This window comes from Macaca nemestrina, chromosome 17, assembly GCF_043159975.1.
Source record: "Macaca nemestrina isolate mMacNem1 chromosome 17, mMacNem.hap1, whole genome shotgun sequence".
Taxonomy (NCBI): Eukaryota; Metazoa; Chordata; class Mammalia; order Primates; family Cercopithecidae; genus Macaca; species Macaca nemestrina.
In genome coordinates this window covers 7,513,137-7,540,772 of record NC_092141.1, presented here as the reverse complement: position 1 = coordinate 7,540,772, position 27,636 = coordinate 7,513,137, and the positions used below count along the sequence as shown (strand labels likewise).

The 27,636-nt window shown below is 55.6% G+C and overlaps 3 protein-coding genes across 11 annotated transcripts; all 3 read right to left on the bottom strand.

Annotated features, from left to right (window-relative positions):
* Positions 1-1,662: 1,662 nt before the first annotated feature.
* LOC105473425 (transmembrane protein 95) lies at positions 1,663-3,776 on the bottom strand. Of its 8 annotated transcripts, none has more exons than XM_071082286.1 (7): positions 3,513-3,776; positions 3,244-3,300; positions 2,967-3,047; positions 2,836-2,856; positions 2,609-2,689; positions 2,406-2,485; positions 1,663-2,285 (listed from the first exon to the last, which is right to left on the bottom strand). In XM_071082286.1, exons 1-7 carry the CDS (start codon positions 3,679-3,681, stop codon positions 2,163-2,165), a joined length of 612 nt encoding a protein of 203 aa, XP_070938387.1. In that variant the 5' UTR covers positions 3,682-3,776; the 3' UTR covers positions 1,663-2,162. The 8 variants fall into 8 exon arrangements, with proteins under 8 accessions (XP_070938387.1, XP_070938382.1, XP_011725541.2 ...); XM_071082281.1 differs by having other exon boundaries at positions 2,406-2,493; positions 2,609-2,713; positions 3,513-3,704; XM_011727239.3 differs by having other exon boundaries at positions 2,406-2,493; positions 3,513-3,704.
* A 1,439-nt stretch (positions 3,777-5,215) lies between these two features.
* LOC105473438 (potassium channel tetramerization domain containing 11) lies at positions 5,216-6,707 on the bottom strand. The gene has a single exon (XM_011727264.3). The coding sequence runs from the start codon at positions 5,912-5,914 to the stop codon at positions 5,216-5,218; it is 699 nt and encodes a 232-aa protein (XP_011725566.1). The 5' UTR covers positions 5,915-6,707.
* A 687-nt stretch (positions 6,708-7,394) lies between these two features.
* Positions 7,395-21,361, bottom strand: LOC105473417 (ArfGAP with coiled-coil, ankyrin repeat and PH domains 1). Of its 2 annotated transcripts, XM_011727233.2 has the most exons (22): positions 21,090-21,361; positions 20,509-20,566; positions 15,859-15,978; positions 15,598-15,651; positions 15,452-15,510; positions 14,937-15,120; positions 14,760-14,804; positions 14,554-14,649; positions 14,386-14,460; positions 13,861-13,970; positions 12,252-12,303; positions 12,056-12,156; positions 11,620-11,743; positions 11,317-11,528; positions 10,601-10,670; positions 10,371-10,465; positions 10,116-10,285; positions 9,391-9,563; positions 8,829-8,938; positions 8,645-8,755; positions 7,873-7,922; positions 7,395-7,577 (listed from the first exon to the last, which is right to left on the bottom strand). In XM_011727233.2, the coding sequence occupies exons 1-22, from the start codon at positions 21,140-21,142 to the stop codon at positions 7,477-7,479; spliced, it is 2,223 nt and encodes a 740-aa protein (XP_011725535.1). In that variant the 5' UTR covers positions 21,143-21,361; the 3' UTR covers positions 7,395-7,476. The 2 variants fall into 2 exon arrangements, with proteins under 2 accessions (XP_011725535.1, XP_070938381.1); XM_071082280.1 differs by lacking the exon at positions 20,509-20,566.
* Between the last annotated feature and the right edge of the window lie 6,275 nt (positions 21,362-27,636).

Genomic DNA, 27,636 nt, shown 5'->3' with positions numbered 1-27,636 from the left:
CCACGGGAGCAGGCAGTCTGGTGGCGCCTCTGGGAGACTGGGGTCCACTGTGAGAGGGTTCTGGGTGGGCTGGGGCTATGGAAGGATGGGACAGACAGGATAGAGATCCTTGAAAACTGGGCAGGACTGACCACGCATGGTGGCTCATGCCTGTAATCCCAGCACTTTGGGAGGCCAAGGCAGGCGGATCACTCGAGGTCAGGAGTTCCTGACCAGCCTGGCCAACACGGTAAAACCCCGTCTCCATTAAAAATACTAAAAAAATTACCCAGGTTCATGCCTGTAATCCCAGCACTTTGGGAGGCCGAGGCAGGAGGATCACCTGAGGTCAGGAGTTTGAGACCAGCCTGGCCAACATGGCGAAACCACATCTCTACTAAAATACAAAAGTTAGCCGGGCGTGGTGGTGCATGCCTGTAATCCCAGGAGGCTGAGGCAGGAGAATCGATTGAACCCAGGAGGCAGAGGTTGCAGTGAGCTGAGATCGAACCACTGCACTCCAGCCTGAGCAACGGAGTGAGACTCTGTCTCAAAATAATGATAATAATAATAATAATAATTTGTGAAAAAAAAATATTGGAAAAAAGGGAGAGGTACGGCCAGGTGCAGCGGCTCACACCTTAATCCCAGCACTTTAGGAGGCCGAGGTGGGTGGATCACCTGAGGTCAGGAGTTTGCCACCAGCCTGGCCAACATGGTGAAACCCTGTCTCTACTAAAAATACAAAAATTAGCCGGGCGTGGTGGCAGGCACCTGTAATCCCAGCTACTTGTGAGGCTGAGGCAGGAGAATCGTTTGAACCTGGGAGGTGGAGGTGGCAGTGAGCCAAGATCGTGCTATTGCATTCCAGCCTGGGCAACAAGAGCGAAATTCCGTCTCAAAAAAAAAAAAAAAAAGAGAGAGGGAGAGGTACTACTGTGGAAGGGGTAGGAGTTCTTCTTCCTATCGTCAGGGCCTTTCTGGGCACCCCGGAACAATGATTCTAACCCTGGCTGTGGGTTACACTAACCAAGGCCCCATATAGGACCATTTATTCCAGAATCTCTGGAGATGGGGCCAAAGCACAGCAAGTTTTAAGGCTGCCCAGGTGGCTCTGATACACAGCTAGCTGAGAACGCTTACCCTGGAGCCTCGAGGTATCCAGTTTGAAAACCCCTGGGCTGGGATCCCTGCCAGGCCTAGGCACTCAGACTGTGCCTTGTGGTTGGCAACAGACCTCTCTTCTCATGTTCCATGCCCCATGTCCCACTCCCAAACCAAAAACTCCTGATAGGAAAGGGACCAAACACCAGGGTTTCTCAACCATGCTCTGACATTTTGTGTCTTTCTTTTCTTTCTTTCCTTTCTTTCTTCTTCTTCTTCTTCTTCTTTTTTTTTTTTTTTTTTCCTGTCTCCCTTTCCTGGTAAACACTGACATTTTGGACGGGATAATTCTTTGCTGTGGGGACTTTCCTATGCATTGCGGGATGGTTAGCAGCATCTCTAGTCTCTACCCACCAGAGACCAGTAGTTCATCTCCCCAGTTAAAACAAAACGACTCCAGATGTTGCAAAATGTCTACCGGGGTGCAAAATCACCCCCATCTGAGAACCACTGTGCTACTCTGAGAGCCTCCCATCCTTCCCCTGCCCTCCCCAGTTGCAGACAGAGGCTAGGCAAAGGCAGAGGCCACGAACAGCAAGTTTAGTTAGGCGGCAGGACGGAGGCCTCTGAGGGAGGTCAGGGTTTGAAACTGTTAACACGATGGAGGGAGGGCATGCCCGCGAACCCACCGACGTGATCTCACTCTAGCGGGGTGAGTTTTCCAGAACACGCATTCCCGGATTCCTAATCAGTCACAGGAGGGCCTGGAATAGCTTCTGGGGCAGATGCCCCCGCTTTCCCGGAACAGGCAGAAGGGGGTGTGGGTGTGGTGGGAGTGGCGTAGGGGATTCTTTCCTTCTGTAGATATTTTCCTGGCATTGTTGACAGCTGTGTGATTGGTTGAGGGCTGGAGGGGAGGAACTTTCCAGCTGTGGGTGCCTGGGTTCCTGGGAAGCCGTCTGACACTGGGATTGTGGGGGGTCTGGGTTTTTGGGGATTTTCTTGTTTTTCATTATCTCACCAACCAGAAGCAGGGATGTCTGGGTTTTAGGGTCCGGAGACTGTTTTTGGAGCTGGGACTAAGGGGCTGGCTGGTTCTCCTCCAAGGGATGTAGAAGTTGTGAGTGCATACTCCTTAGAGCTGGAGGCTGGGAGGCTTTCAGCGTCTTCACAAGCCACTTTTTGCTTGGAGGTGGTGGGACCTGAGGGAAGACGGAGAATGGGAAGCCTATGGGAGGGGCCTGGGAGGGACAGAGGGAGGGAGGGTGGGCGGTGGAAGGCACTGGGTAGGGTAGGATTCCTGTCCTTATCCCAAAACTCACTCCACCAGGAGACTCAGAACACCCAGAAGCAGGACAGCTCCAAAGACGGAGAGGAGCAGAATCTTGGCTTCCCAAAGATCCTGACTTCCTGCAGGGAACCCAGGAGGCAGTGAATGATTGTGGAACGCACACTCACCGACGGGGGAGCCCAAGGGCTCAGGGATCTGGGCAAGGTGGGGCGGGGCCAGGGTGGGCGTGAGGACCTGGGAAGCAGCGCTTTCGGGGCCAGCAGGACACCTCCATCCCCTTGCAGGTGGAGCAGTTGTACAGCGTGGTGCTGCCCCCTGCAGGAGACAGCAGAGGCAACGCTGGGGAGGGGAGGCCGGGCCTCCACCCTGCCTGGTACCCAGCTTCTTCCTGCAGCTGCCAGGCCCTCCTCTGACACCCTGCAGGCCCCAGGTCCTTACTACCCCTTTCCTTTCCTACTCACGGCAGGCAGGGGGACAGAGAGCTGAAATGAAAGACAAGGAAGGGGTGAGGGTGTGCGTGGATGAGCTGCTCACCACACATCCCTTTGGCTGAGACGCTAGGCTCCCCTTGAGGCCCATCCCGCGTCGGTACCTTCCCTGGTGTACTCGGGGAGCTTGATCTTTCGAAGCCAACTCCAATATGAAGGGAGTGAGGAGAGAGCCTCTTTGATCTCTGGGGAGGCAGAGAGCAGCTCCGTTGCCCTGGGCCTCGATGGGGCCAGTGCCCCCTCCCTTCACCCAGCCCCCTCCCTGATCAGCCCTCCTGTCTCTGCCCCTCCACCCTTCCCCTCCCACCCCAGCCCCTGTCACCCACCCCTCTCCTTGGTGTCCTCCCAAGCCCCTAGGTCACTCTTTCCCCTTGACCTCACCCATGACCCTCAGGACTCTGTGAGTCTTCTCTGTGACTTTGTTCATGGACACCTCATCTGTGGAGATGGGCAAGGACCAGCAACTCCCTCACCAACTCAGGTTCTGGAGTCTCTCCTGACTTTCCCGGATATGGAGCTCTCTCAGAGAGAGAGGCCAGCATGTCCAGAAAGGGCCACAGATGGAGGGCACAGCTGGGAGGTCACATGCCACCCTCTGGGGGTATGGGGGTGAGTGCTTGCCGGACCCATCCCTGGATGTCTGATCCTACCTAAGGCAAAGGCCGAGAAGTCCGGGGAGGCCCCACATTCCTTCTGCCCGGCCTCCATCCGGCTGCAGAGCCGAGCCAGGCGGCCTGACAAGTCGTGGGCTGGGAGGCGGCAGAAGACACAAGCCTGGGCAGCTGCCAGGAAAACCCCGCCTAGTGCCAGCCTCCACATGAGGACCACTGGGGGATGGGGCGGGGCTGCCCCAGCTGGGCCGAGGAATGCTCTGCAGCCCTGGCTCCAGCCCTTGCCTGGAGGTTCTAGAGTGTTCCAGAACAATGGCACTGCCCATCCTCAGCTAGGGTAAAGCTGGGGCTCAAGGAACTGGGGTCCAGAAGACATCTCCAGCAGGCGATGGGCAGAGAAAACAGGGCTTCTGTTGTGAGGGGACAGCACCCCCAACCTGGCCCTCAACAGCCTTCACAAGTTTGTGGTTCCAAAAGCAGTTTTATTTTTCTCTCGTAAATCATGACCAGTGAGAAATAATGCGTGCCCCCCCCCAGTGAAGAAGCTGTGCATGAGTATCCCACCCGCTCTGGGACCCAGAAATCCCATCCTTTCCCATCTCCTCCCCCACTGTCCCAAACTCTTCATCTCCTCTCTCTGCCCTGGGCAGCCTTGGGCCTTCCCCAGCTATCTCCTAGCAACAGGCCCATGGTTGCCTCAGCAACCAAGAGTTCCATACAGGCCTCAGAGGCCCAGCTAAGCCCAGTGACTTCTCTTACCTCTCACCGGGAAGATCCCAGTGACTCAAACCCCAACAGGCCCCTCCTGGCTACGTGGTGATGCATATACATGCGTGCACATAAACACACACACACACCCTGTGATTAAACTACTAATTGTCAGCCACCTCACAGGTATACCACAGACACACCCTGTGCCAGAAGAGTTGACTAGGCAACCCCAAACAGGCCTGGACATGCAGACATCACAGACACTGTAGGCAGCAACACAGATAGGAACCAGGATGCCATGGACCTATACATCAGTCAGACACACGGGCTGATATGCACGCATACATGAGGGAAGGCCAGGACCCAACAAATACTGCCCTCTTCCCCCTGGCCAGCCCTGCCATCAATAGAGGATTCTTCCAGATGAGGGATGCTCCAGCCCCATTGCCGTGGGGACTCTCCTAGCTCCCGTGCATCAACCTAGGGTGGGTTGTGGCCTTTCCACCTCCCTCAGTAGGTGGCTTGGAACACAGCAAAGAATTCCTCTTCCCATGTTCCAGAGTGCTCTGGCCTCTCATTGGTCAGGCCAGGCCAGGCCACCCAGCTTCAGGAGGAAAAGCCATGGTCCGAGAGATCGCACTGGGGAAATGCAAAGTCCTCCCTTTTCCCCAGACCTCAATATCCTTCCAGGGTTTTGCCAGGTCTGGTCTGGGTAAAGAGATGTTCCCCCCTTTTCCAGGCCCTTAAACACTGAGATCCAGATCAAGGAGAGACTGGAAGTCCCCAGCCTTAGGTGAGAACAAGCCAAGAGAACCTTCCCTACCCTCCCGGGGTCAGCACAGGTCGAGACCTTCTGGATCGTTTGTGAGTCCTTGCTGGGCCAGGTTTGGGAATTCCTGCCCACATCTGAGCTCCAGTCAGGCGCAGGAGGACCCCGACTCTCATAGCTCCTGAAGCAGAGCTGGAAAGCGGCTTCAGAGGTGCCAGTACCCCATTCTCTCTCCTCCCCACAATCAAACTGAGAAGAGTCCTCAGTGCCGGACAAAGCGCAGAGACCGGGAGTTGAGCAGGTCTTCGGGGTCGGGGAAGACAGAGTCTAGGCGGAAGCCGTGCTCGAGAGCCACCCGCAGCACCTCCTCCAGGAAGCTCGGCGTGCCCACCACCTCCCGCCGCGCTCCTGGCCCCCCAGTCCACAGCGGCTGCAGCCCCAGTCTCCCATACTCCACCTCGGGGAGTTCCACGGGGCGGGGGGCCCACTCCAGATGAAAATGTGGACTCCCCTCTGCCCTGTCCCCACTGGCCACACCAAATCGGGCCCGCAAAGCACCTAGACACTCCGGGTCGGTGCAGAAGAGGTTGGCTCGGAAGGTGTCCACCTGGGCGGAGCTCAGCTCATAGTGATGGGGTCCCCGGCGAGCAGAGAAGTGCACCAGGCGGGGGCTGGCATCGACATCTGCGTGGAGCAGGGCAGCTGTGGGTGCGGGGGTCCCCCGAGAGGCCTCCAGTTCCCGCAGCGCGTCCAGGAGGGGCCGGATCTGGTAGAAGTCAGCCTCTGCCCTGAGCAGCGCTGTCTCTCCGTACCCGCGGGGGAGGTCCAGGCGGCCCAGCCTCAGGAAATTGAGGATGTGCCGGAAGGCCTTGCCATCCCGGTCGATGAAGTAGTGGCCGCCTCCTTGCGGATTGAGGTTAGGAGGCATGGGGGTGCCGGCCCTAAACATGGCCCCCAGCATGGAGTCTGGGAAGCGGGTCAGGGTCTCCAAAGTGGTGGAATATAGCGTGCCCCCCACATTCAGGGTCACGGGGCCCCCAAAGGAGGGGGGCGAAGAGGGCACAGGAGGAGGAGAAATTTTGGGAAGCACAGGAGACACCGAAAGAAAAGAAAAGGCACAACTTCCTGGGTGTGTGCAGAATTGGGTCGAAGCTGTCAGATTCGCTGGGTTGGAGGCACAGGTGGAGCACACGCAGTAAGGTTTGGGGCTCACCCCAGCTACTTTGGTGGTGGATGGGGAGCTCGTCTCAGGACACAGAAATCCCCAAAGGGTTGAGAGAAGAGATTGAAAGAGCAGAGGGCAGCCAGAGAGGGGAAAGGAGCTTGAGGTTTGGACGTATCCGATTTGAGGTGGTCAGCGACACCCCTCTGTGATCTTCAGACAGTGGGTTTCCGGAATCCAACCAGCAGATGACGGTGGCGAGCACAGGGCCGACTCCGAAGAGCTGGTTTCCGAGACCCCGGGCAGATCGCTGCCGCCGTGGACGAGTTCCCCAGGGCTCTGGGGCCACTCAGAGGCCTGGCCTGGCTGCCGGCGCGGGTCCCAGGAGATGGATAGGGAACTGACGGGAGCTGATGGCGGAGCCCCCTTATATCCGCCGGGGAGCGACGATGCGTGTGCTCAGCCCGGGCTGGGAGTGTCCGAGGGCTCTGATGGAAACAGCCAGGAGTCTCGGGACCCGGCCGCGCCGCCTTCCCTGGGTGTCGCCGCAGCCGCTGAGGCCCTCTCCGCCCCCAGGAAGTGGCCTAAGGGCAGCGGCCCGGGGCCCTTTAAGAGACAGCCCCGCCCCTTGGCGCCCCGCCCCCGCCCCCGCCCCCGCCCCCGCGAGGCTCGCGCTGCTCTGGCGGAGGCGGGAGGCTGGAGGCGAGTCTCGGACGCAAGAGACTGGGCGGACTGGCTGGACTGGCAGACGCTGGCGGGACGGGGTGACTCAGGCACGTCGCCCCGGATGTGGCCGCGACCTCCCCGCCGCCCCTACAGGTGTGCTCGACCTCACGTCTGCAACTCGGCGGGGCTGGAGCCTCTAACCCCACCGCTCAGAGCCCGAGGCCCGGCCGGCCCGGCCCGGGAGCAGCGTCCCTCCCAGCGGCTCCCCCGGGGAATTCCCGAGGGGGCGGGTGCTGAGCCGCCGCATTCCGGGGATGCCTTCCAGCCGGGGTGGCCCGGGCGCGCTCTCTCCGCGGCGGCGGCGGGGCCAGAGAGCCCCAGGGCCGGCCCCACCTCTCGGCAGGACTGGGCTGGCCACGTCGCCCAAGCCCAAGAGCCCCCGCCCCGCAACGCCCGGCGCTCGGGTCGCGGCCGAAGCTGCCGCCTCGCTCCCTGGAGTCGCCCCTTGCTGGACTCGAGGTCGCAAACCCCCAGCCGCTCCCCGCACCCCGGGAGCCTCAGCGCCCAACACCCTACGGGTCCAAAGGTGGCGCCCAAGAAGTGAACCAGAAGGGAAGAGCGAAGCACGGAAGCTTTAATGGCAGAGGGCCCGGTGACGGGGAGGGGAGGGAGGCGCAGACCCTTAGGGCCTGGGGTCACAGCGTGTGGAGGTCGTGACTGCGCCGGCTCAGCTTCTCCGGGTCGTCTGACGCCATGAGGGAGAAGTCGCGGAAGATGTCAAGATACGTCTCATCTCCTAGGGGAGGGAGGAAAGGCCGGGAGGCGGCTGGGCCCCAGTGCAGAAGGGCAGGGTCCCGCGTTTGGGGCCCGCCTGGGGACCTCGCGCTCCGAGCCTGGATGGGAACGTGCGCGCCGCGAGCACCGCGCCAGCGCCCATGCCTTGCCAGGGCCTGGCACGTCTCTTGCGCCCAATACGCGTTTGTTAAATAACGGAATGAATGCAGTTGGGCACTAGGGAGAGAGGTCACCGTGGACCAGAAGCCCAGAGTTCAGGTGTTGGGCCTGGGGGATGGGGTGGGTGTATTCTTTACCTGCCTGCCCCTGGGCCGCTTCAGCTTCCCTCATCTTTGCCAGTCGTAGCCTGAAGGGAAGGGAATTAAGACATGAACGACACTATCCTTGGCCCGGCGGGGTGGCTCACGCCTGTAATCCCAACACTTTGGGAGGCCGAGGCAGGTGGATCACGAAGTCAGGAGATCGAGACCGTCCTGGCCAACATGGTGAAACCCTGTCTCTACTAAAAATACAAAAAATTAGCTGGGTGTGGTGGTGGGCGCCTGTAGTCCCAGCTACTCGGGAGGCTGAGGCAGGAGAATCGCTTGAACCCGGGAGGCGGAGGTTGCAGTGAGCCGAGATCGCAACACTGCACTCTAAAGTGGGCGACAGAGTGAGACTCCGTCTCAAAAAAAAAAGTCGTCTCAAAAAAAAAAAAAAAAAACCACTATCCTCACCTCCCCCGCCAACTTCCCATTCTTTGAGCTGGGTTGCGTTCGTTCATCTGCCCACCCGGGGTCATGTCTAGTGCTAAAAAGATGCCTGACGGCAATGTTGATGGGCGAATGACGCCTCTCAGGGTGGGCCAAGCGTCCTCGCACCCTGCCCGCCCTCCCGCCTGCCTTCTACTCCACGCCCCAATGCACACTTGGCGCAGCCTTTCTTGAGCCTGGCCCAGGCGCTGGCCCAGCCCTTCCCCAGGCCCCACCGGGCAGGCTCCTGTTTCTGCATCAGCCCGCCCGCCCGAAAGTGGGCGGGGGGCGGTGGGGCTCCAGCGCCAGGCAGCCCCTCCCCTTCAGGCATTCTCACAGGGTGACGATGTCAGCGTTGGCTGTTTCCATGGCGATGGTCAGAGGGTCCCTGCCTTCAGAGTCTCGAGCCCCCAGATCAGCCCCCCGTTTCAGGAACAGGCAGGCGAGCCTGGAGAGAAGAGCCAGGGTCAGCCGGCCACCCAACTCCTCCCAGCCTTCCTCCCCATGGCTGTCATCCCTACCCTGTGTGGCCAAGAATGGTTGCATGGTGCAGCGGGCCCCGGCCCGTACTGTCTGCTTGGTTCACATTCGCCCCGTTCTGGAGGAGAAACTCACAGGCCAGAAGAGAATTCTGCATGGAGAAATCGAGAGGGGGGGTTGAGGGTGGCATCCCTAGTGGTGGATTTCAAGATGTCTTAGGATGGCGCCAGTTCAGAGAATGGGAGGGTGGGGTGTGTTAATCAGGAGTGTAGAAGGGGTTATAGCTAACTCAGGCTTGACTCTAGCTCTTTGCATGTATTCACATATAAATCTGTAGTACAAGCTTATGAGGCATGTTACTATTTTACAGATGAGACTGAGATTGTTAAAAGTCTCCTGTAAGGAGTGAGAGCCTGGGTTCAAACTCAGGTTCTCTGCCTCCAAATCACACACTCTTAGCAGCCAGTCTCTGTTGCTGGTGTCTCTCTATGGGTGGAGGCCCTAGGGAACAGGTGGTGGGAAGAGGAGGTAAGGGCAGGGCCTAGAGTCAGGAGTACGTGTCAGAGCCCTAGGGTGGGGTGGGGAGGTCGGCAGGGCTCTCACAGCAGCTGTGGCCTGGATCAGCGGCGTGGCATTCTCTTGGCCCCCATTGACCCAGTTGACATCAGCTCCGTGGGCAAGGGCATCGGCCATGGTGGGAAGAGATGGAGGATGCCCAGACGCTCGAAACAGCAAGGCCCCGGGGTGCAGGCTTCCCAGGTCCTCAGAGGGGGGCTCTGTTCGGGGGATTTGGTTCTTTTAGGGGGAAGCGGCTCTGAGTCTGGGAAGAAAACCCTCAGCACAGTGCCCGGATGCTGTAACGGGACATGTCTCTTCTAAATGGTGGGGAGCTTGGGACTGTGGAGGGAATAGAGTGTGCAGGCGTGGCTATGTGTAAGTGTGAGTATGCATGTGTACGAGTCCCTAGGGTGTTGGGGAGAGACGGCATCACCACCTCATCCAGTCCAACCACCCCAACTGCTGGGATGACACAGGTGAGCTGACTGCCTGACACTCGGCCTCAGCTCTCAACCCCTGCCGCTCCAGCCTAACCCACCCCCCCTTTTCTCATGCTGCTGGCACCCCTTACCCTACTTGCCCACACCCAGCCCCACATTCCTTCCCATTCTTCATGTCACACTCCACTGTAATCCCTGAAGACGGCAGTCCGGTCCCTCCGACATTCTCCAGGGGAGGGCCTGGGCTTCACACACTGTGCCTCCCTGCGGGACCCAGCACGGTGCCAAGTACACAGCAGGTGCTCAATGAACGCCCAACCAACCCTATACCTGGCTTGGTTCTCAAGCTCCCTGGCCGGGGCCTGTTGGAAGGCTTTGGGGGCACAGGAGGCTGGCCCCTTGGGGGCCCCCGGCCACCTCTTCGCCCTCGAATCTCAGGCAGCTTGGTCAGGAACTTCTTCTCCACATATTTAGCATGAATCCAGGCCTCCTTCTCCTGCCTGTGGGAGGGGAGAAGCACGCAGTCTTCCCTCCTCTTGCTCCAGGTATCCCCCATTCCCCTGGGAGGCTAAACCCCAAGATTACCGGGAGCAGCTGGGCCCTGGTTTCTTCACTGCCATGGCCTCCACGCGGGCCTCATAGATCTGGTTGATGACGACATTTCCCAGCTCACACATGAGCTTCCGGAGGCCCAGGCAGAGGCAGAGACAGGTAAGGTGGGGGTGAGTGATTCTTCAGGGGTCACGCCCCTGCACCCCCATGTCCTTGCCCTGCCCCAAGTTCTTGCCCCCAATCTTCACAATACCCCAAGTTACCTTCACTAGTTCTGGCTCCCATGAGTCAAGGGTCAGAGACCGGACTTTGGAGAAGTGAACACCAAGGCTCCTGGAGGGCCAGAGGGGAGGGTCAGGCCCTGTGCGGGGCAGTGGCCTGGGCAGCTGCTGCTGCTCCTGAAGACACTGGGAGGCAAGGCTGGCATAGGGGCCCATGCGGAGGTGCTGGCCCAGGAAGCAGGGCAGCTGCGGCCATGTAGCCTTGACCTGGCCCTGGCAGGACCCTGCCTCGTCACTGATTCCTTCTTCCTTAGGTTTCATTTCAAGGCTTCAGCCACCTCCCTTCTCTAGTGACACTTTGGCCTGGACAACCTCTCCCATGTCACCTCTCTTCTACCACACTGAGGCGGGGGCAAGGGCCTTAGACACTTGCTAAGGCCTCATGACTGTTTCTCTGCCTAGTCTTCATTGGCTCCCCCACCCTCAGCAGCCTTGACCCCACACTTCTTCCAACCAAGCCAACAAATTCTGGGTATCCCCCAATTCTGGCCAGACTAGGACACAGAGGGGCCAGGCCCACCTGGGTCCAACTGGCACCCCACAGGCTTGGGCCCAGGCCTGGTACCCAGTGACAAAGCCAGAAGCTAAGAGAGGAAGCCAGGACAGGGAAGGAAGAGGGGCCAGTGTGATGAGCTCTCTATTGGAGCCGCACTGCGGCCCGAAGGAGTGGGGCTCCCGCCTGGGCCTCATGGAGTAACCTGTGGATGCCGGAACACTGAATGCAGAGGGTGACACCAAGGTTGATGCTGGCCCACTCCGGGGCTGGCTCCCGGCAGTCGCAGCACTGGGCATTGCCATCCACACTCTGGACCTGTGCCACCACGTGCCCAGCTCCCCCAGGCTCCCTTCCCCTGGCCATTCCACCGCAGCCCAAGGTGGCAGCAGAGCCTATGGCCAGGTGTCCCGAGCCCTGGAGAAGAGAAGAGAAGAAAGGGTGGCCTAGGGTAAGGGGTGCCCCATCTCCATGGGCAGCCTGGCTTCGCACCCCCAGGTTAATTTACCTGGCCTGGACCCCGGGGGCTGTCATCAAGGCGAGCCTGACTGAAGGCAGAAGCGATGCTGCTCTGCACAGCACTGACCCACAGCTGCAGGAGGCGCTCTGAGTCAGCCTGGAGGAGGCAGGACCTAGGTAGGAGGGTGAGGGAGATGGCAGAGGGGTCTGAGGCCTGGGAAGCAAAGTGGCAGGATGAGCAGGATTCAGCCAGTGTTCAACCAGTTCCAGTTGCATTGAAAGACTTCTGTACCAGTTGGTAATAGTCTCCTGAATATCCCCCATCACCCTGTACCCTCCTCCACAATGGCCCCCCAGTACAGCCACCAAAGGATTAAATTAAGGTCTGGAGCTGCATGGGGGGGCCTCCATTGTCGTGGGCCCTGCCTTTCAGATTGGCAACTGTTTAGATATATTAGAGTATCACCCCTGGGGATTGCACTCACTTGCTGGTGGACACCACTTCAAAGCAGAACCGCCTTTCTGAGTCAGGACAGAGTTTCACTGTGCAAAGACGAAGGTCATCCACCACCACAGTCACAGGGTCCTGGCAGGATAAGGTGATAAGGGGGCAGATGTCCAGCTGTAGGCAAGGGCTGAGTCTCCCTGGGGCCCAGGCATCCAGGACCCAGGCCCACTCACCTTGTACTTCTTCTGGTAAACCAGTTGGTTGCTCTGAATGGTGAACCAGCGTCTGTAAGAGAAGGAAATCATTATAGATATGGGCAGCTTTAGGATGAGGGACGGAAAAGAGGCTGTGCTCTTTGCCCATGAGGATCTTACTGAGAGGAGAGACACCTAGGCTGACTGTTCCACGAGACATTCCAGAGAAGGGTGGACAGTTGTGCAGCCTAGAACATCTAAAGGATGCTATTTAGTCATATCTTGGACAATCTAGATTTCATATAGTTATGAAGACAACTTTCCAGCAGATGGCAGTAAAATTATTTTTCTAATAAAATGTCTATTGCTACAATTTAAAAAATACTATTTAGGCTGGGCTCACACCTGTAGTCCTAGCACTTTGGGAGGCCGATGAGGGCGGTGGATCACCCAAGGTCAGGAGTTTGAGACCACCCTGACCAATATGGTGGAACTCCGTCTCTACTAAAAATACAAAAATTAGCCGGGCATGGTGGCAGGCGCCTGTAATCCCACCTACTTGGGAGGCTGAGGCAGGAGAATTGCTTGAACCCAGGAAGCGTAGGTTGCAGTGAGCTGAGATCGCACCACTGCACTCCAGGCTGGGCAACAGAGCGAGGCTCTGTCAAAAAGAAAAGAGAAAAGAAAGAATCTTGGGGGCCAGGTACAGTGGCTCACGCCTGTAATCCCAGCAATTTGGGAGGCCAAGGCGGGCGCATTGCTTGATGTCAGGAGTTTGTGACCAGCTGGGCAACATGCTGAAACCCTGTCTCTATCAAAAATACAAAAATTAGCCAGGCATGGTGGCGCACACCTGTGGTCCCAGCTATTTAGGATGCTGAGGAGGGAGGATCACTTGAACTCAGGGGGCGGAGGTTGCAGTGAGCCAAGACTGCACCACTGCACTCCAGCCTGGGCAACAGAGCGACACCCCATCTCAAAAAACAGAAAAAAAAAAAAAGTATCTTGGGGAAGCGGCTCCATTCTCTTATTTGCACAGAGATCCCATATGGGCTAGCAGTGGCCCTCGAAGGGGAAGGAGTCAAGTCACAGCATGCTGCCATCCTGTTCCAAACCCTATAGCGGCTCCCAATTGCCCTCAGAGTAGACCCCAAATCCCTACAAAAATCTACATGGCCCTATAATGACTCGTGCCCCCATTAGCTCCAGTTTCATCTCCTACACATCCTCCTCCCTCACTCTGTCCAGACCCAGGGCCACCACCCTGCTCTTCCAACTCCCCAGCTGTCTCAGGGCCTTGGCACTGGCTCTTCCTTCTGTCTAGAACTTTCTTCCCCCAGATATCCTTCAAGTCTTTGTTCAAAAGTTACCTTCTCATGAAGCCCACACTGCCCAGCTATTTAGAACTGCAACCCCTACCCAGCTCCCCACATTCCTTGCTTTATTATCTTTCTCCTATAGCACTATCACTTTCTAACATAGCCCGTGATTTACTGACTAGGTTTATCGTCTGCCTTTGCTGATGGAATGTAAACTCTACTAAGGCAGGGGGGTTCGTCTGTTTTTTCCTTGCAGTGCTTAGCGTGCTATTACCACTCAAAAATACATAATTGGGTGGGGTAGGCTGATTGGGGTGTCCTCTCCTCACCTGCTCCAGGTCTTAAATGCGTTGCTGGCCCGTTTGAAGAGATGTCCTTCCATCACCAGGCCACCGGGCCCCTCTCTTAAGCTTGGTTCTGGCTCCTCCCCACCCAGCTCCTGGAGGCACAAGAGGATCGAAGGGCAACTGAGATGGGCAGAGACCAAGGCCATAGGCATCTGCCTCCTGCCCACAGCCCTAGCCCTCACTTTTTGCTTGTTGAAATATTTTTTAAAATTTATTTTTAGAGACAGGGTCTTGTTCTTTCACCCAGGCTTAAGTGCAGTCGTGTGATCATAGCTACTGCAGTCTTGAACTCTTGGGCTCAAGTGATCCTCCCGCCTCAGCCTCCTGAGTAGCTAGGACTACAGGTGCATGCCACCACACCAGCTAATTTTAAATTTTTCTGTAGAGATGGAGTTTCACTATGATGCCTAGGCTAATCTTGAACTCCAGGCCTCAAGCGATCCTCCCACCTCAGCCTCCCAACATGTTGGGATGACGGTCGTGGGCCACCGCACCTGGCCCCCTCACCTTCTGTTTCAGCAGCACGTGTCTCTGCTCCATGTCCCTCTTCTCTCGTGCGGAATTCAAGACCAGCTGGTGCAACTGGGCACAGGAAGGGCATCTCAGATGCCCAAGGCCCCCCAGTTAGGAGTCCCTAAGCTCCCTCCACCACCTGCTGTGCCCTGGGGGCCCCACCTGGGCGCCCAGCTCCTTTCGATACTGGGACAGCCGGCTCAGCTCCTCGTGGCCCTGCTGGAAATGGGTAGCCTGGGCTTCCACCAAACGCAGCACCTGGGGGACAAGGTGGGCAGTGGGTGGGCTGAGGAAGAACCCCTCTCCCCTTTCCCTTGTGCTGGCAGCAGGCTCCTCTCCACCCTGCCCTCACCCCCGCCACAACTCACAAACTCCATGATGTCAAACTTCCTCTTGTCCTCAATCACATTGATCTGAGGACATAAAAAGACCCCAGGTTAGTCTTGAAAACACAGCACCCCTTCCCACTGCACAGTGGGGACCCCCCAGCCTCAAGGTGACACCTGAGGCTCTGGTACCCCAGGAAGACAGGTTGGGGCAGGCACCTGCAGGGCATAATCCAGTGCCCGTCCCCGGTAGCCAGCTCGCGCCGTCCTCAAAGCAGCTCCTGCCTCTTCTGCCTCCTGGGCCCGGCGCCTGGGAACCTCCGCGTTGTGGGTCAGGGCAGCCTCCAGGCTCTCAGCCCCCCGCCAGAAATCCCGGCGAGCCTCTCGGAAACCCCGAAGACCTCTGAGGATGGGAAGATGACACAGAATCGCAGCTAACACCCACCTGCCCCAGCAGAGCATTCCCAGGGTAAAGCCCTCATGTCCTTTCAGTTAGTCTCTGCATGTGGGAAACCCAAGGAGATCCCTGGGATGGAAGTCAGGACACCAGAAACCCCCAATCTCACAACTCCACCACTGGGGTGGAGCCACCGCGCCCAGCCTAATTTTTGTATTTATTGTGGAGACAGAGTGTCACCATGTTGGCTAGGTTGGTGTCGAACTCCTGGGCTCAAGCAATCCTCCCAAAGTGTTGGGATTACAGGCGTGAGCCACTGCGCCCGGCCCCATCTCACTCTTTGACCAGGGTCTGGATCTGCTGCTGCAGTGTGTGTTGGGTGGCATCTAGAAGCTCCTGAGGGAAGGAGAAGTTGGTAGGTTGGGGCCAGGACCACAGGCGACCTGGCCACCACCCCCGCAATCCCTACCTTCCCCTACTTACCGCATGGCTGTCCAGCTTGTGGTTCAGGCTCACGGTGAATTTTTCCAGACACTCCTAGGCAAGCAGAGGCATAGAAAGAGTACCAGGCGTGGGGTGGCAGCGCCCTCCCGACTCGAGACCCAGCCTGCTATGGCTATCTAGGATGACAGCCCAGCCCCGCTCTAGCCTGGAACCTGCAGACCCCAGGCCAGCCCTCCTCTTCCACGGCATCACCTCCTCACCCCAGACCCCTTCCCACCCAGATGCAGACCCTCCGTATACCGCCATCATGGGTTCTGGTGGACCCAGGTGGGCCAGGTCACAAATGCCGACAATGAAGGCACGGCTGGCAGCAAGGTAATGGCGTCCACTTTCCAGGAGACCAGTGCCCAGTTTCAGGAGCTGGGAAAGAAGGAGAGTAACAGGGAGCTGTGCAGTCATCCCCACACCAGGTGACGCCCCCACACCTGCCCCAATTCCTCTTCCCTTGCCCAGAGTGGCGCTCCCCCATTCCTGTCTGGCCTCACCGTCCTCCAGGCTCATCCAGCTCTCCCTGTATCTAACACACACCTGCTGTGTTCTCATCGCTGCCTCTGCTCCCACTGCCTTGGGCCTGAAACCAAATTCCTGCCCATTCCTCTCAGCCTGTCGCCAACACATCTGTCAGCCTTACCTCCAAAACATCTTTCCCTGTCCCCTCGCACACATCTCTTCCTGCCCTGCCTACCTGCTTAGATCCAGAGCTCCCTGGAGATTCCAGCCTCCTGCATGGTCTGGATGCTCTAAGTGGTTGCTATTAAATTCTACAGTATTGGCCGGGCATGGTGGCTCACACTTGTAATCCCAGCCCTTTGTGGGGCCACGGCAGGCCAGTCGCTTGAGCTCAGGAATTCAAGACCAGCCTGGGGAACATGGTGAAACCCCATCTCTACTAAAAATACAAAAATTAGCCAGCCCTGGTGGCATGTGCCTGTAATCCCACGTGCCTGTAATCCCAGCTACTTGGGAGGCTAAGGCAGGAGAACTGCTTGAACCCAGGAAGCTGAGGCTGTAGTGAACCGAGATGGCACCACGTGCCTGTCATCCCAGTTACCTGGGGAGCTGAGGCAGGAGGACTGCCTGAATCTGGGAGGTCAAGGCTGCAGTGAGCCGAGATGGCACCACTGCACTCCAGCCTGGGTGACAGAGCAAGACTCTGTCTCTAAATAAATAAATAAATAAATAAATAAAATCTATAGTATTTACTGCTAGGAGTTGTCCCATTCTGTGCTCACTGCACGTTCCCTCATAAATATTAATCCGTCATCCAGACCACAGGTCAGGACCAAGAGGAAATGCTGGGGTACTCCTGGGGCCCATCCTGTCTGGTCCCTTTGACTGATAAAGAGACTTGATAGTCCAGGTGAGGTGGCTCAGACCTGTAATCCCAACACTTTGGAAGGTTGAGGTGGGTGGATTACCTGAGGTCAGGAGTTGGACATCAGCCTGACCAACATAGTGAACCCCATCTCTTTTTATTTTTCTATTTTTGAGACGGAGTTTCACTCTTGTTGCCCAAGCTGGAGTGCAGTGGCACGATCTCAGCTCACCACAACCTCTGCCTCCTGGGTTCAAGCAATTCTCCTGCCTCGGCCTCCCGAGTAGCTGGGATTACAGGCGCCTGCCACCACACCCGGCTAATTTTTTGTATTTTTAGTAGAGATGTGGTTTCACCATGTTGACCAGGCTGGTCTCCAACTCCTGACTTCAGGTGATCCACCTGCCTTGGCCTCCCAAAGTGCTGGGATTACAGGTGTGAGTCACCGTACCTGGACTGACCAAGATCAAATCTTACCATATATCACCATGGGTTGTCTGTGACAAGGGACAAGGATGTTCGCAAATCACTGTGTGAATCTGAGGACTCTGTCTAGTTTTTTCCTTACCGTCTCAGCCCCTCCTCCTTAGATGAGTAGGAAAGTTTCATAAGACTGGACTAGTGACAAACTGGGACATCTGTACAATAGAACAGTACTCAGCAATAAAAAGGAATGAACTGTTGATACGTGCAACAACTTGGATAAACTTCAAGAGCATTAATCTTTTAAAAATTTTGTATTATTTTTAGAGTTGGGATCTCTGTCGCCCAGGCTGGAGTACAGTGGTGGGATCACAGCTCACTGCAGCCTTGAACTCCTGGGTTCAAGGGATCCTCCAACCTTAGCTTCCTGAGTAGCTGAGACTACAGGCACACACCACCACACCTGGCTAATTTAAAAACAAAACAAAGCATTTTTTAGAGACAAGGATCTTGCTATGTTGCCCAGGCTGGTCTCAAGCTTCTGGCCTCAAACAACCCTCCTACCTTGACCTCCTGAGTAGTTGGGATGACAGGCATGAGCCACCACACCCGGCAGGAGCATTATTCTGAGTGGGGGAAAAAAGCCAAATCTCAAAGGGTCACATACTGTATGATTCTATTTATGGAACATTCTGGAAATTACAAAAGTAGAGAGATGGAGAACAAATCAGTGGTTGCTACAGATTAAAGCAGTGTGGGAAGGGTATCGGGTATCACTGTAAAGGAATTCTTTGTGTCCATTTGTATGTGGTGATGGTTAAAGGAATCCATACACGTGATAAAGTGCCATAGAATTATACACAAAAACGCAAAAAAAGAGCATATGCAAAATGTAAAATCGAAGTAGGATCTATAGAGTTTATTTATTTATTTAGAGATAGAGTCTCGCTCTATCGCCCAGGCTGGAGTGCAGTGGCGCGATCTCGGCTCACGGCAACCTCCACCTCCTGGGTTCAAGCAATTCTCCTGCCTCAGCCTCCTAAATTGCTGGGATTACAAGTGCGTGCCACCACACCCGGCTAATTTTTGTATTTTTAGTAGAGATGGGATTTCACCATGTTGGTCAGGCTGGTCTGGAACTCCTGACCTCGTGATCCTCCTGCTTCAGCCTCCCAAAGTGCTGGGATTACAGGCGTGAGCCACTGCGCTTGGCTAGAGTTTACTGGGCTTTTTTGTTTGTTTTTGTTTTTTGAGACGTAGTCTCACTCTGTAGCCCGGGTTGGAGTGTACGATCTCAGCTCACTGCAAGCTCCGCCTCCCAGGTACATGCCATTCTCCCACTTCAGCCTCCCGAGTAGCTGGGACTACAGGCGCCTACTACCACACCTGGATTATTTTTTGTATTTATAGTAGAGACGGGATTTCGCGGCGTTAGCCAGGATAGTCTCGATCTCCTGTCCTCGTGATCCGCCTGCCTCAGCCTCCCAAAGTGCTGGGATTACAGGCATGAGCCACCGCGCCTGGCAGAGTTTATTGTTAATTGTAATGTGACAATATTAATTTCCTGGTTTTAATAATGTACTAAAGATGTCACCACTGGGGAAACTGGGTGATGAGTACATGAGACCTCTCCTTACTAGTCTCCTGAGTCGATGATTTACTCACAATAAAAAATTCAGGCCAGGTGTGGTGGCTCACACGTGTAATTCTAGCACTTTGGGAGGCTGAGGTGGGAGGATTACTTGAGTCCAGGAGTTCCAGACCAGCCTAGGTAACAAAGGGAGACACCATCTCTACAAAAAAATAAAATTTAAAAAAAGCCAGGCATGGTGGCATGTGCTTGTAGCACAGCTACTGGGGAGGTTGAGGAGGGAGGATCACTTGAGCCCAGGAGTTCAAGCATCTGGGACTACAGCTGTGGCCACCCCATCCAGTCCGTTGTTTAATATCATTATTTGTAGACCGGGTGTGGTGGCTCACGCCTGTAATCCCAGCACTTTGGGAGGCTGAGACAGGTAGATCATTTGAGGTCAGGAGTTCAAGACCAGCTTAGCCAACATGGTGAGACCCCATCTCTACTAAAAATTAAAAAAAAAAAAAAAAAATTAGCAGGGTGTGGTGGTGCATGCCTGTAATCCCGGCTGCTTGGGAGGCTGAGGTGGGAGAATCGCTTGAACCTGGAAGGCGGAGGTTCCAGTGAGCTGAGATGGCACCACTGCACTCCAGCCTGGGCAACAGAGCAAGACTCCGTCTCAAATAAATAAAAATAAAATTATTATTTGTAGAGATGAGGTTTCACCATGTTGTCCATAAAACAATGTTGCCCACCAAATTTGTGACAATTTGGTACACAGCAATAGCGAACTAACACATAGCATGCAAATACATAATGTGTCAGAGGTAAATGTTGCAGAGAAAAGTAAAGCGAAGTAAGGGGAATGAGAGAGCATTTGTGTGTGTATCTGTGTGAACATGCTATTTGATAGAGTGCTCAGGGGACACCTTACTGTCTTGAATTGAAATATTTCACTGGTTTGTCTTCCAGTCAGCCTTTGGGCTCCATGGGAGCAGAAATGATCTTGCCCTCCCTGAATGCCCAGGGCCTGGCACAATGCAGGAGGAGCTCAAAAGCTGAACAAGGAAGTCCAAAAGTAAGTCTTTTTTTTTTAAGACAGAGTCTCGCTCTGTCGCCTAGCCTGAAGTGCAGTGGTGCGATCTTGGCTCACTGCAACCTCCGCCTCCCAGGTTCAAGCGATTCCTCTGCCTCAGCCTCCTGAGTAGCTGGAACTACAGATGGGCGCCACCACGCCTGGCTGATTTTTGCATTTTTAGTAGAGATGGGGCTTCACCATGTTGGCCAGGCTGGTCTTGAACTCCTGACCTCAGGCGATCCATTCGCCTTGGCCTCCCAAAGTGCTGGGATTACAGGCATGAGCTACCACGCCCGGCCCAGAAGTAAGTCTTGTTTTCCAAGATCCTGAGCTTCTTGAGGGTACAGAACCACCTTTTTTGCTTCTCTGGAGTCTCCAAAATATTTCCCCTACACAGTATTCAATAATCCCTGGAACGCATTCTCTGTCTCCAGCTTTCTCCCTGGCCCTACCCCTCTCAACCTAATCCACTCCAGGGTCACCTCTCCATGTCAGGGTCACCTTTTCCAGACGGGTCTCCAATTCTGACACGTCGGCTTCCACCATTTCAATAGAGGCTCTGGGAAAGAGGGGGTCATGGGAACAGAGCTTGGGTCGGTCTGGTCTGTCTGCCTCATCAGGCGGGATGGAGCCGCAGGGCGGTGGGTATGGAGGAGAAAGCTGCAGAGTTGAGAGGCTCGCCCCCCACCCGCCCACTTGTGCTCTGCCCGCTCTGCAGACTGGGAGCTACCACAGCCCAGGCCAGAGCAGGAAGGGTAGAAGGAGGGTGGATGTGGCCAGGGCAGGAAGTTGCTAACCGCCCCAGAGCAGGTGCTGGGGGAAGGGCAGGGGTCCCACTGAGAGGCCAGAGGGAATGCCAGCTCTAGGGCTGAGGGAAACTGCAGAAGCCAGAAGGAGCATGCAGGGCCGGAGAGCATTGGAGTACCCTGCTTTGATAGCTGGGGTACCACTTTGGCCCACAGGCTCGCTCCTGCCTCTTGGAGGCCTGCTCCCTGGAAGGAGATCTGGCCTGGGGAAAGGTGTGTGTGTGCTGGGGGTGTTAGACTTTTCCCTCCTTAGCCCCCAGACCAGTTCACACTTACCGGAAACGGGGTGAGTCCTTGAGACACTCCTCGAAATCCAGCTTGACCGTCATCTCAGCTTGCCTGCTGTGGGGCCAGTGGGCCCTGGAGGCCGGACGCCTGGGGATGCAGGTGGAGGCACTTTCTGTCCCAGGAGGTGGAGATGATGGGGAAGGAGAAGAGGGACCTCCACGGGGAAGGGCCTGGGGGGCACAATTCTTTCCCCAAGGGGAAAGGGGTGTCCTAGGAGGAGCTCTCGCCCCACACTTCCAGGCAGTGCTGGGAGGGGCAGGGGTGGGGCCTGGGCGGAGGATGGGGGCCTGAGATCAGAGAAGCCACAGCCCCGCCCTCAGAGGCGATCTGCCAGCTCCTTCCTCTTGGAGCCCTAGCCTCTGTTTCTTTCTCTCTTCTTGGTTGAGTCTTGGGGGCCTGGCAGATCTAGGTTCAAATCCTGGCTCTGTCACTTAGAGGTTGTGTGCCCCTGGACGAGCTCTCCGATTCCTCAGTTTTCTCATCTGGAAGATGGGAATGATAGCCCCTTCCTCCAGGGCTGTATGAAGTGAGGAAAGTGATAGCAGTAAATTCATGCTGGCTGGGCGCAGTGGCTCAAGCCTGTAATCCCAGCACTTTGGGAGGCCGAGACGGGCGGATCACGAGGTCAGGAGATCGAGACCATCCTGGCTAACACGGTGAAACCCCGTCTCTACTAAAAAATACAAAAAACTAGCCGGGCGAGGTGGCGGGCGCCTGTAGTCCCAGCTACTCGGGAGGCTGAGCCAGGAGAATGGCGGGAACCCGGGAGGCAGAGCTTGTAGTGAGCCGAGATCTGGCCACTGCACTCCAGCCTGGGCGACAGAGCCAGACTCCGTCTCAAAAAAAAAAAAAAAAAATTCATGCTTCACTAGATTGATTGATTGATTAATTAATTAATTATTGAGACGGAGTCTCCCTCCGTCACCCAGGCTGGAGTGCAGTGGCGCGATCTTGGCTCACTGCAACCTCCACCTCCTGGGTTCAAGCAATTCTCCTGTCTCAGCCTCCCGAGGAGCTGGGACTACAGGTGCCTGCCACGGCGCCCCACTAATTTTTCATATTTTTAGTAGAGACGGGGTTTCACCTCGTTGGTCAGACTGGTCTTGAACTCCTGACCTCAGGTGATCCACCCACCTCGGCCTCCCAAAGTGCTGGGTTTACTGGCGCGAGCCACTGTAATCCGCTGGTTCACTAAATTAATTGCATCACTCATTGTCATCCTGCAGCAGCTTGGGCCTTCTCGTGATGCTAGGCTCCTGTGGAGTCCAGTGCCCCGGACTGCTCCCAGCTTTCTTTGCTCTGCCCTCATATTCATAGCTCCTGTGTGTGAACTCCCCTTCCTCCTCCCCTCTCCTCAACGACTGAGCAGGCCCAGCCTGAGCACCCGATTCACAGCTCCCAGACCCTTGCTCTTCTGCTCTTGATCGTCCACTCATAGGGTGGCCAGGAAGGGAAGGTTGCCCCCACTCTGCCCCCAACCAGCCCGTTTCCATTGTTTGCTTTCCTTTTCTTGAGTCCATCGAAGTCCCAGGGTTTCATCTGGAGAGAAGAGTTTGAGTTCATGGCTTTCTTGCAGCAGGCATGGGATCTTGTTCATGTGACCCTGAATCCCTTAGAACCTCCCCACTCAGCTCCTCTACCTCCCTGGCCAGTGCGAGCATCCCCTTGCCTCTGCCCAGGCTTAGTCTGTCAGGCTGTGCTTGTTCTGGCTTGAGGGGTTGGGGTTGCTCCACTCTCCCTTTCTGAACTCCCTGGGCTTTGCCAGCTCAGCCCCCTAGCCACCAGCTGGATACCATTTGAGACTCACTGTCTTGGAAGGACAGAGAAATACTTGGAGTGGGGTGGCGTGGCAGAGAGGAGTTAAGGAGGAGGCGTGGAGCCAGTGGGTGGTGCCAAGCTGGAGGGGGTCTCAACCCCTTCTGAGTCTCCCTGGTTCCTCTCCTGTCCAATGTGGACCTTGGACTCGAGGCTGTTCAGGGCCTCTCCTTCCACCTGTTGCCAATGTACTGGCCTGAAATAATTGGAGGGCTGGGAGATGGGAGCTGGCCAAGAGACAGTCCCACAGAGATAACGGCCTGGTGCCCTCAACAGGCTGCAATGGTGTCACTGTCACCATCAGGGAGCTCTCTGTGGCCTTGTGATCCCTAAAGGGGCCTCCCATGTGGTCCAGTAGGTGGACCTCAGTGCTTACAGCCTTCTCAATCACCTAGGTCAAGCTTGTGGAGCCTAGAATCAGGGATCAGGGCCGGGGTACCTATCAGGCTGTGGGTTCCCAGCCCTCCTGCCCCCTAGGCTGGCCTGCCCAGGCTCTCACCATCCTGATGCTCATCTTCCATGTCCTCCACAAGCTCTGGGTGGGAGCAGGACCTCAGGTATAGTCCTTTGCCATAGTACTCCTTGTGCTGCAGAGCAATCTCCTGCCCCGATATAATGGTGGCCACAGCTGGTGGGGGGAGGCACTGATTTCTTTTTTTTTTTTTTTTTGAGACGGAGTCTCGCTCTGTCACCCAGGCTGGAGTGCAGTGGCCGGATCTCAGCTCACTGCAAGCTCCGCCTCCCGGGTTCACGCCATTCTCCTGCCTCAGCCTCCCGAGTAGCTGGGACTACAGGCGCCTGCCACCTTGCCCGGCTAAGTTTTTGTATTTTTAGTAGAGACGGGGTTTCACTGTGTTACCCAGGATGGTCTCGATCTCCTGACCTCGTGATCCGCCCATCTCGGCCTCCCAAAGTGCTGGGATTACAGGCTTGAGCCACCGTGCCCGGCCGAGGCACTGATTTCTGTAGGTGGAGGAATCTGAGGAATCAACCAAATGAATCCAAGTCTTCCGGCCATCTGGTATATCCGTGCCTCACAGGTGTCTGTCATGGGCCCTCACCAGAGGGGGAGAAGCTCAGGCCCCACATCCTCGTCTCACTGACTTCTCTTACCCTTCCCATTTGAGAAAAACTTCAGTGACCGCTCCACCTCCCCCCATGGTTGTCTCGGACTTTTGTTTATTTTTTATTTATTTTTTGAGACAAGATCTTGCTATGTTACTCAGGCTGGAGGGTGGTAGTGCCACCATCGCTCATGGCAGCCTCAAACTCCTGGGCTCAGACTATATTCTCCCACCTTAGCCTCCCCGGTAGTCTGGACTACAGGTGCACGCCACCACGCCTGGCTAGTTAAAAACAATTTTTTTTTTTTTTTTTTTGTAGAGATGAGGTCTCCCTATGTTGCCCAGGCTGGTTTTTGAATTGCTGGCCTCAAGCAATCCTCCCAAAGTGCTGGGATTATGGAAGCGAACCACCTGGCCTGGCCAACAAACCAGCCCCCAGTCAGACTTTCTGTTCCTCAACAGCCAATAATCTCGGGGGGCTATCCTGAATGGGGTCCTTTCTCCAGCTGCCGTCTTTCTTCCCTGGGGTCACTTCCCAGCATTACCTCCCTGTCAGGCAGCAGAGTCTTGGGCTGATGGCCGCTGAGGAAGACAGACTGTGGTAGAGAAGTGAGGAACGGGCTCTGGAATACAACCCCCTCTAGTCCCTGGAGCCCTCCCGTCGCTAACCCTGGGCTTCAAGGATGTGCTTCTGGGTGACCAGGCCTGGCTCATCTTTGGCTCCTCTGGCTGGTTCTCCTGCCCAGCCTCTCTGCACAGGCCTGGGCTCTGGGTCCAGCATCACACCTTGACTGCCACCGCTGATACTGATACCACCATTGCTGTCCTCTTCATCCTCCAAGGGCCAGTTTTTGTCAGCCTTGAGAAACTTCCCTTTGTCACAGTGTGCCTTGTGGCACTTGTCAAAGTCATTGGAGTCTGTGACCGTGGTGAGAGCCTGGCTTTCCCACCGCACTCTTGCTAAAGACTTGCTCCACCTCCCCCTTTCCATTCAATCCCCAACCCTTCATCTCATGTTGTGGGAGAAGGATTACCTAGGTGCCGAGGCAAGAGGCTGAAGGCACAAACTGTTTCAGTATAATAAAGAAAATAGTTAGAATAAGAATAGTCATAACACAAATTAGATATAGAGATGATCATGGACAATTATCAGTCATTATTATAAACATTATTAATCATTAGCTTTTAATATTACTCTCTGTTGCATTACTAATATAACCTAGGAATAACTGGCGGGTGTAGGGTCAGGTGCTAAAGGGACATTCTGAGAAATGACCTAGAAGGCAAGAGGTGAGCCTTCTGTCACGCCCACATAAGGGCCGCTTGAGGGCTCCTTGGTCAAGCGGTAATGCCAGTGTCTGGGAAGACACCCATTACTTAGCAGACTGCGAAAGGGAGTGTCCTTTCCTTGCAGGAGTCAGAGAACACTCTGCTCCACCAGCTTCTTGTGGAAGGCTGGATATTATCCAGGCCCACCCGCAGTCATCCGGAAGCCTAAACCCCTCCCTGTGGTGCTGTGCTTCAATGGTCACCGCTCCTTGTTCACTTTCATGTTCCTCCCGTACTCGTGGTTCCTCTTTGAAGTTTGTAGTAGATAGTGGTAGAAGAAATAGTGGAAGTCTTAAAGTCTTTGATCTTATAAGTGCATAGAAGAAAACGCTGACGTATGTTGCCTTCTCTGTCTCTACTTCGGCTACCTAAAAGGAAGGGACCCCGTCCTGTGATCACGTGACTTGCTTCACCTTGTCAATCACTTAGAAGATTCACCCTCCTTACCCTGCCTGTAATAAATATCAGCGCGCCCAGCCATTCGGGGCCACTGTTGGTCTCTGCGTCTTGATGGTAGTGGTCCCCCAGGTCCAGCTGCTTTCTCTTTATCTCTTTGTCTTGTGTCTTAATTTATTACAATCTCTCGTCTTCGCACAGGGAGAACACTTGCTAAGCTCCGTAGGGCTGGACCCTACATCATGTGTCTTGGAAAAGTTGTCTACAGGCCCCGAGCTCCTGTCAGCACAGTCCTGGCGGAACCTGGGGCAGATACTGTCCGTCATGGCAATCCTGAAGGGGTAGGAGACTAGTGGGGGCATCGAGAGAAGAAAATAGCAATGGGGACAGGTGGTAAATGAGGCCAAATTGGCGGACCCCCGCCCCCATCCAGGCCTGATGGAAATTGTAGCAACTCCCATTGTGGGTGTCAAAAAGCAGACCAGCTGCAGACCTGAATTCAGGGCTGAAGGGAGGAAAGAGGCCCCACACCCCGGCTGCTCTCTGGCAGGACTCTCACCTCTCTGCCAGCACTCCAGGATTCACTGAGCAGGAGGAACCAGCAGAGAGGTCCTCAAAACTGTCCTGCAGCCTGCAGAGGAGGGGGAAGCAGCGCTGGGAGGCGGGGGGTCAGGCAGTATCCAGTCCCTAAAGCTCTCTCTGCCTCCTCCACCTGTCCCCTCCTTTAAACAGAGAAGAATCTCTGGACTGAAGGGTTGGGGCTGAGGGCTTAGCCCCTGTGGTAAGGACTGTTGGGCTCATCCACTGTCATAAATCCATAGTCCTTGTCAGCAGGGAGGTAGGTGGCCAGGATATTCATCTAATCCCAATGCTGAGGCTTCCTTCTGGGGCTGGACCTTCTAGTGACCCCCCTCCTTATAGGCCTCCCTCATTTTCCCAGTCATTCAAAACAGTTGTTTGTTTTTTGTTTTTGAGACGGAGTCTCACTCTGTTGACCAGGCTGGAGTGCAGTGGCACAATCACTGCTCACTACAACCTCGGCCTTGTGGGTTCAAGTGATTCTCCTGTCTCAGCCTCCTGAGTAGCTGGGATTACAGGCACACACCACCACGCCTGGCTAATTTTTGTATTTTTAGTAGAAATGGGGTTTCACTATTTGGTCAGGCTGGTCTCGAACTCCTGAGCTTGTGATCTGCCTGCCTCGGCCTCCCAAAGTGCTGGGATTACAAGCGTGAGCTACCGTGCGTGGCCTTCAAAAGAGTTTTTGTTGTTGTTTGCTTTTTGAGATGGAGTCTTGCTCTGTCTCCCAGGCTGGAGTGCAATGGTGTGATCTCAGCTCATTGCAACCTCCGCCTCCCCGGTTCAACCCATTCTCCTGCTTTAGCCTTCCAGGTAGCTGGGATTACAGGCGCCTGCCACCACGCCCGGCTAATTTTTGTATTTTTAGTAGGGATGGGGTTTCACCACGTTGGCCAGGCTGGTCTCAAACTCCTGACCTCAGATGATCTGCCCGCCTTGGTCTCCCAAAGTGCTAGGATTACAGGCGTGAGTCACCACACCGGGCCTCAAAACAGTTTTCTTATACCCTCTTGTTGAGGCTGGGGATGGGGTCAGACTTAATGATAATCACAGTCCTGTGCAGCCAGGGTTTATGGGGCACCTGCTCTTCTCCCAAAGGCCTGGAACCTCGGACTTCCGACTCAATTGCCCTCACCTACTCTAACTCTTCGTTCTTAAGGCTCTGCCCCTTTCCTTCTGGCTCTGATCCTCCAGTGTCCTGAACCCTTCCGACTCTGGGCTGCCTGCCCACAGAGCTGGGCTCCTTACTTCTCCACATTGGGGGATTTTTGCATCAAGTTGGAGCTGTTCTTTCGTAGGATGCTCCGGGGCCGGTCCTGTTGGGAGTTTTGGGGGTTCAAGCAAGTTGATCC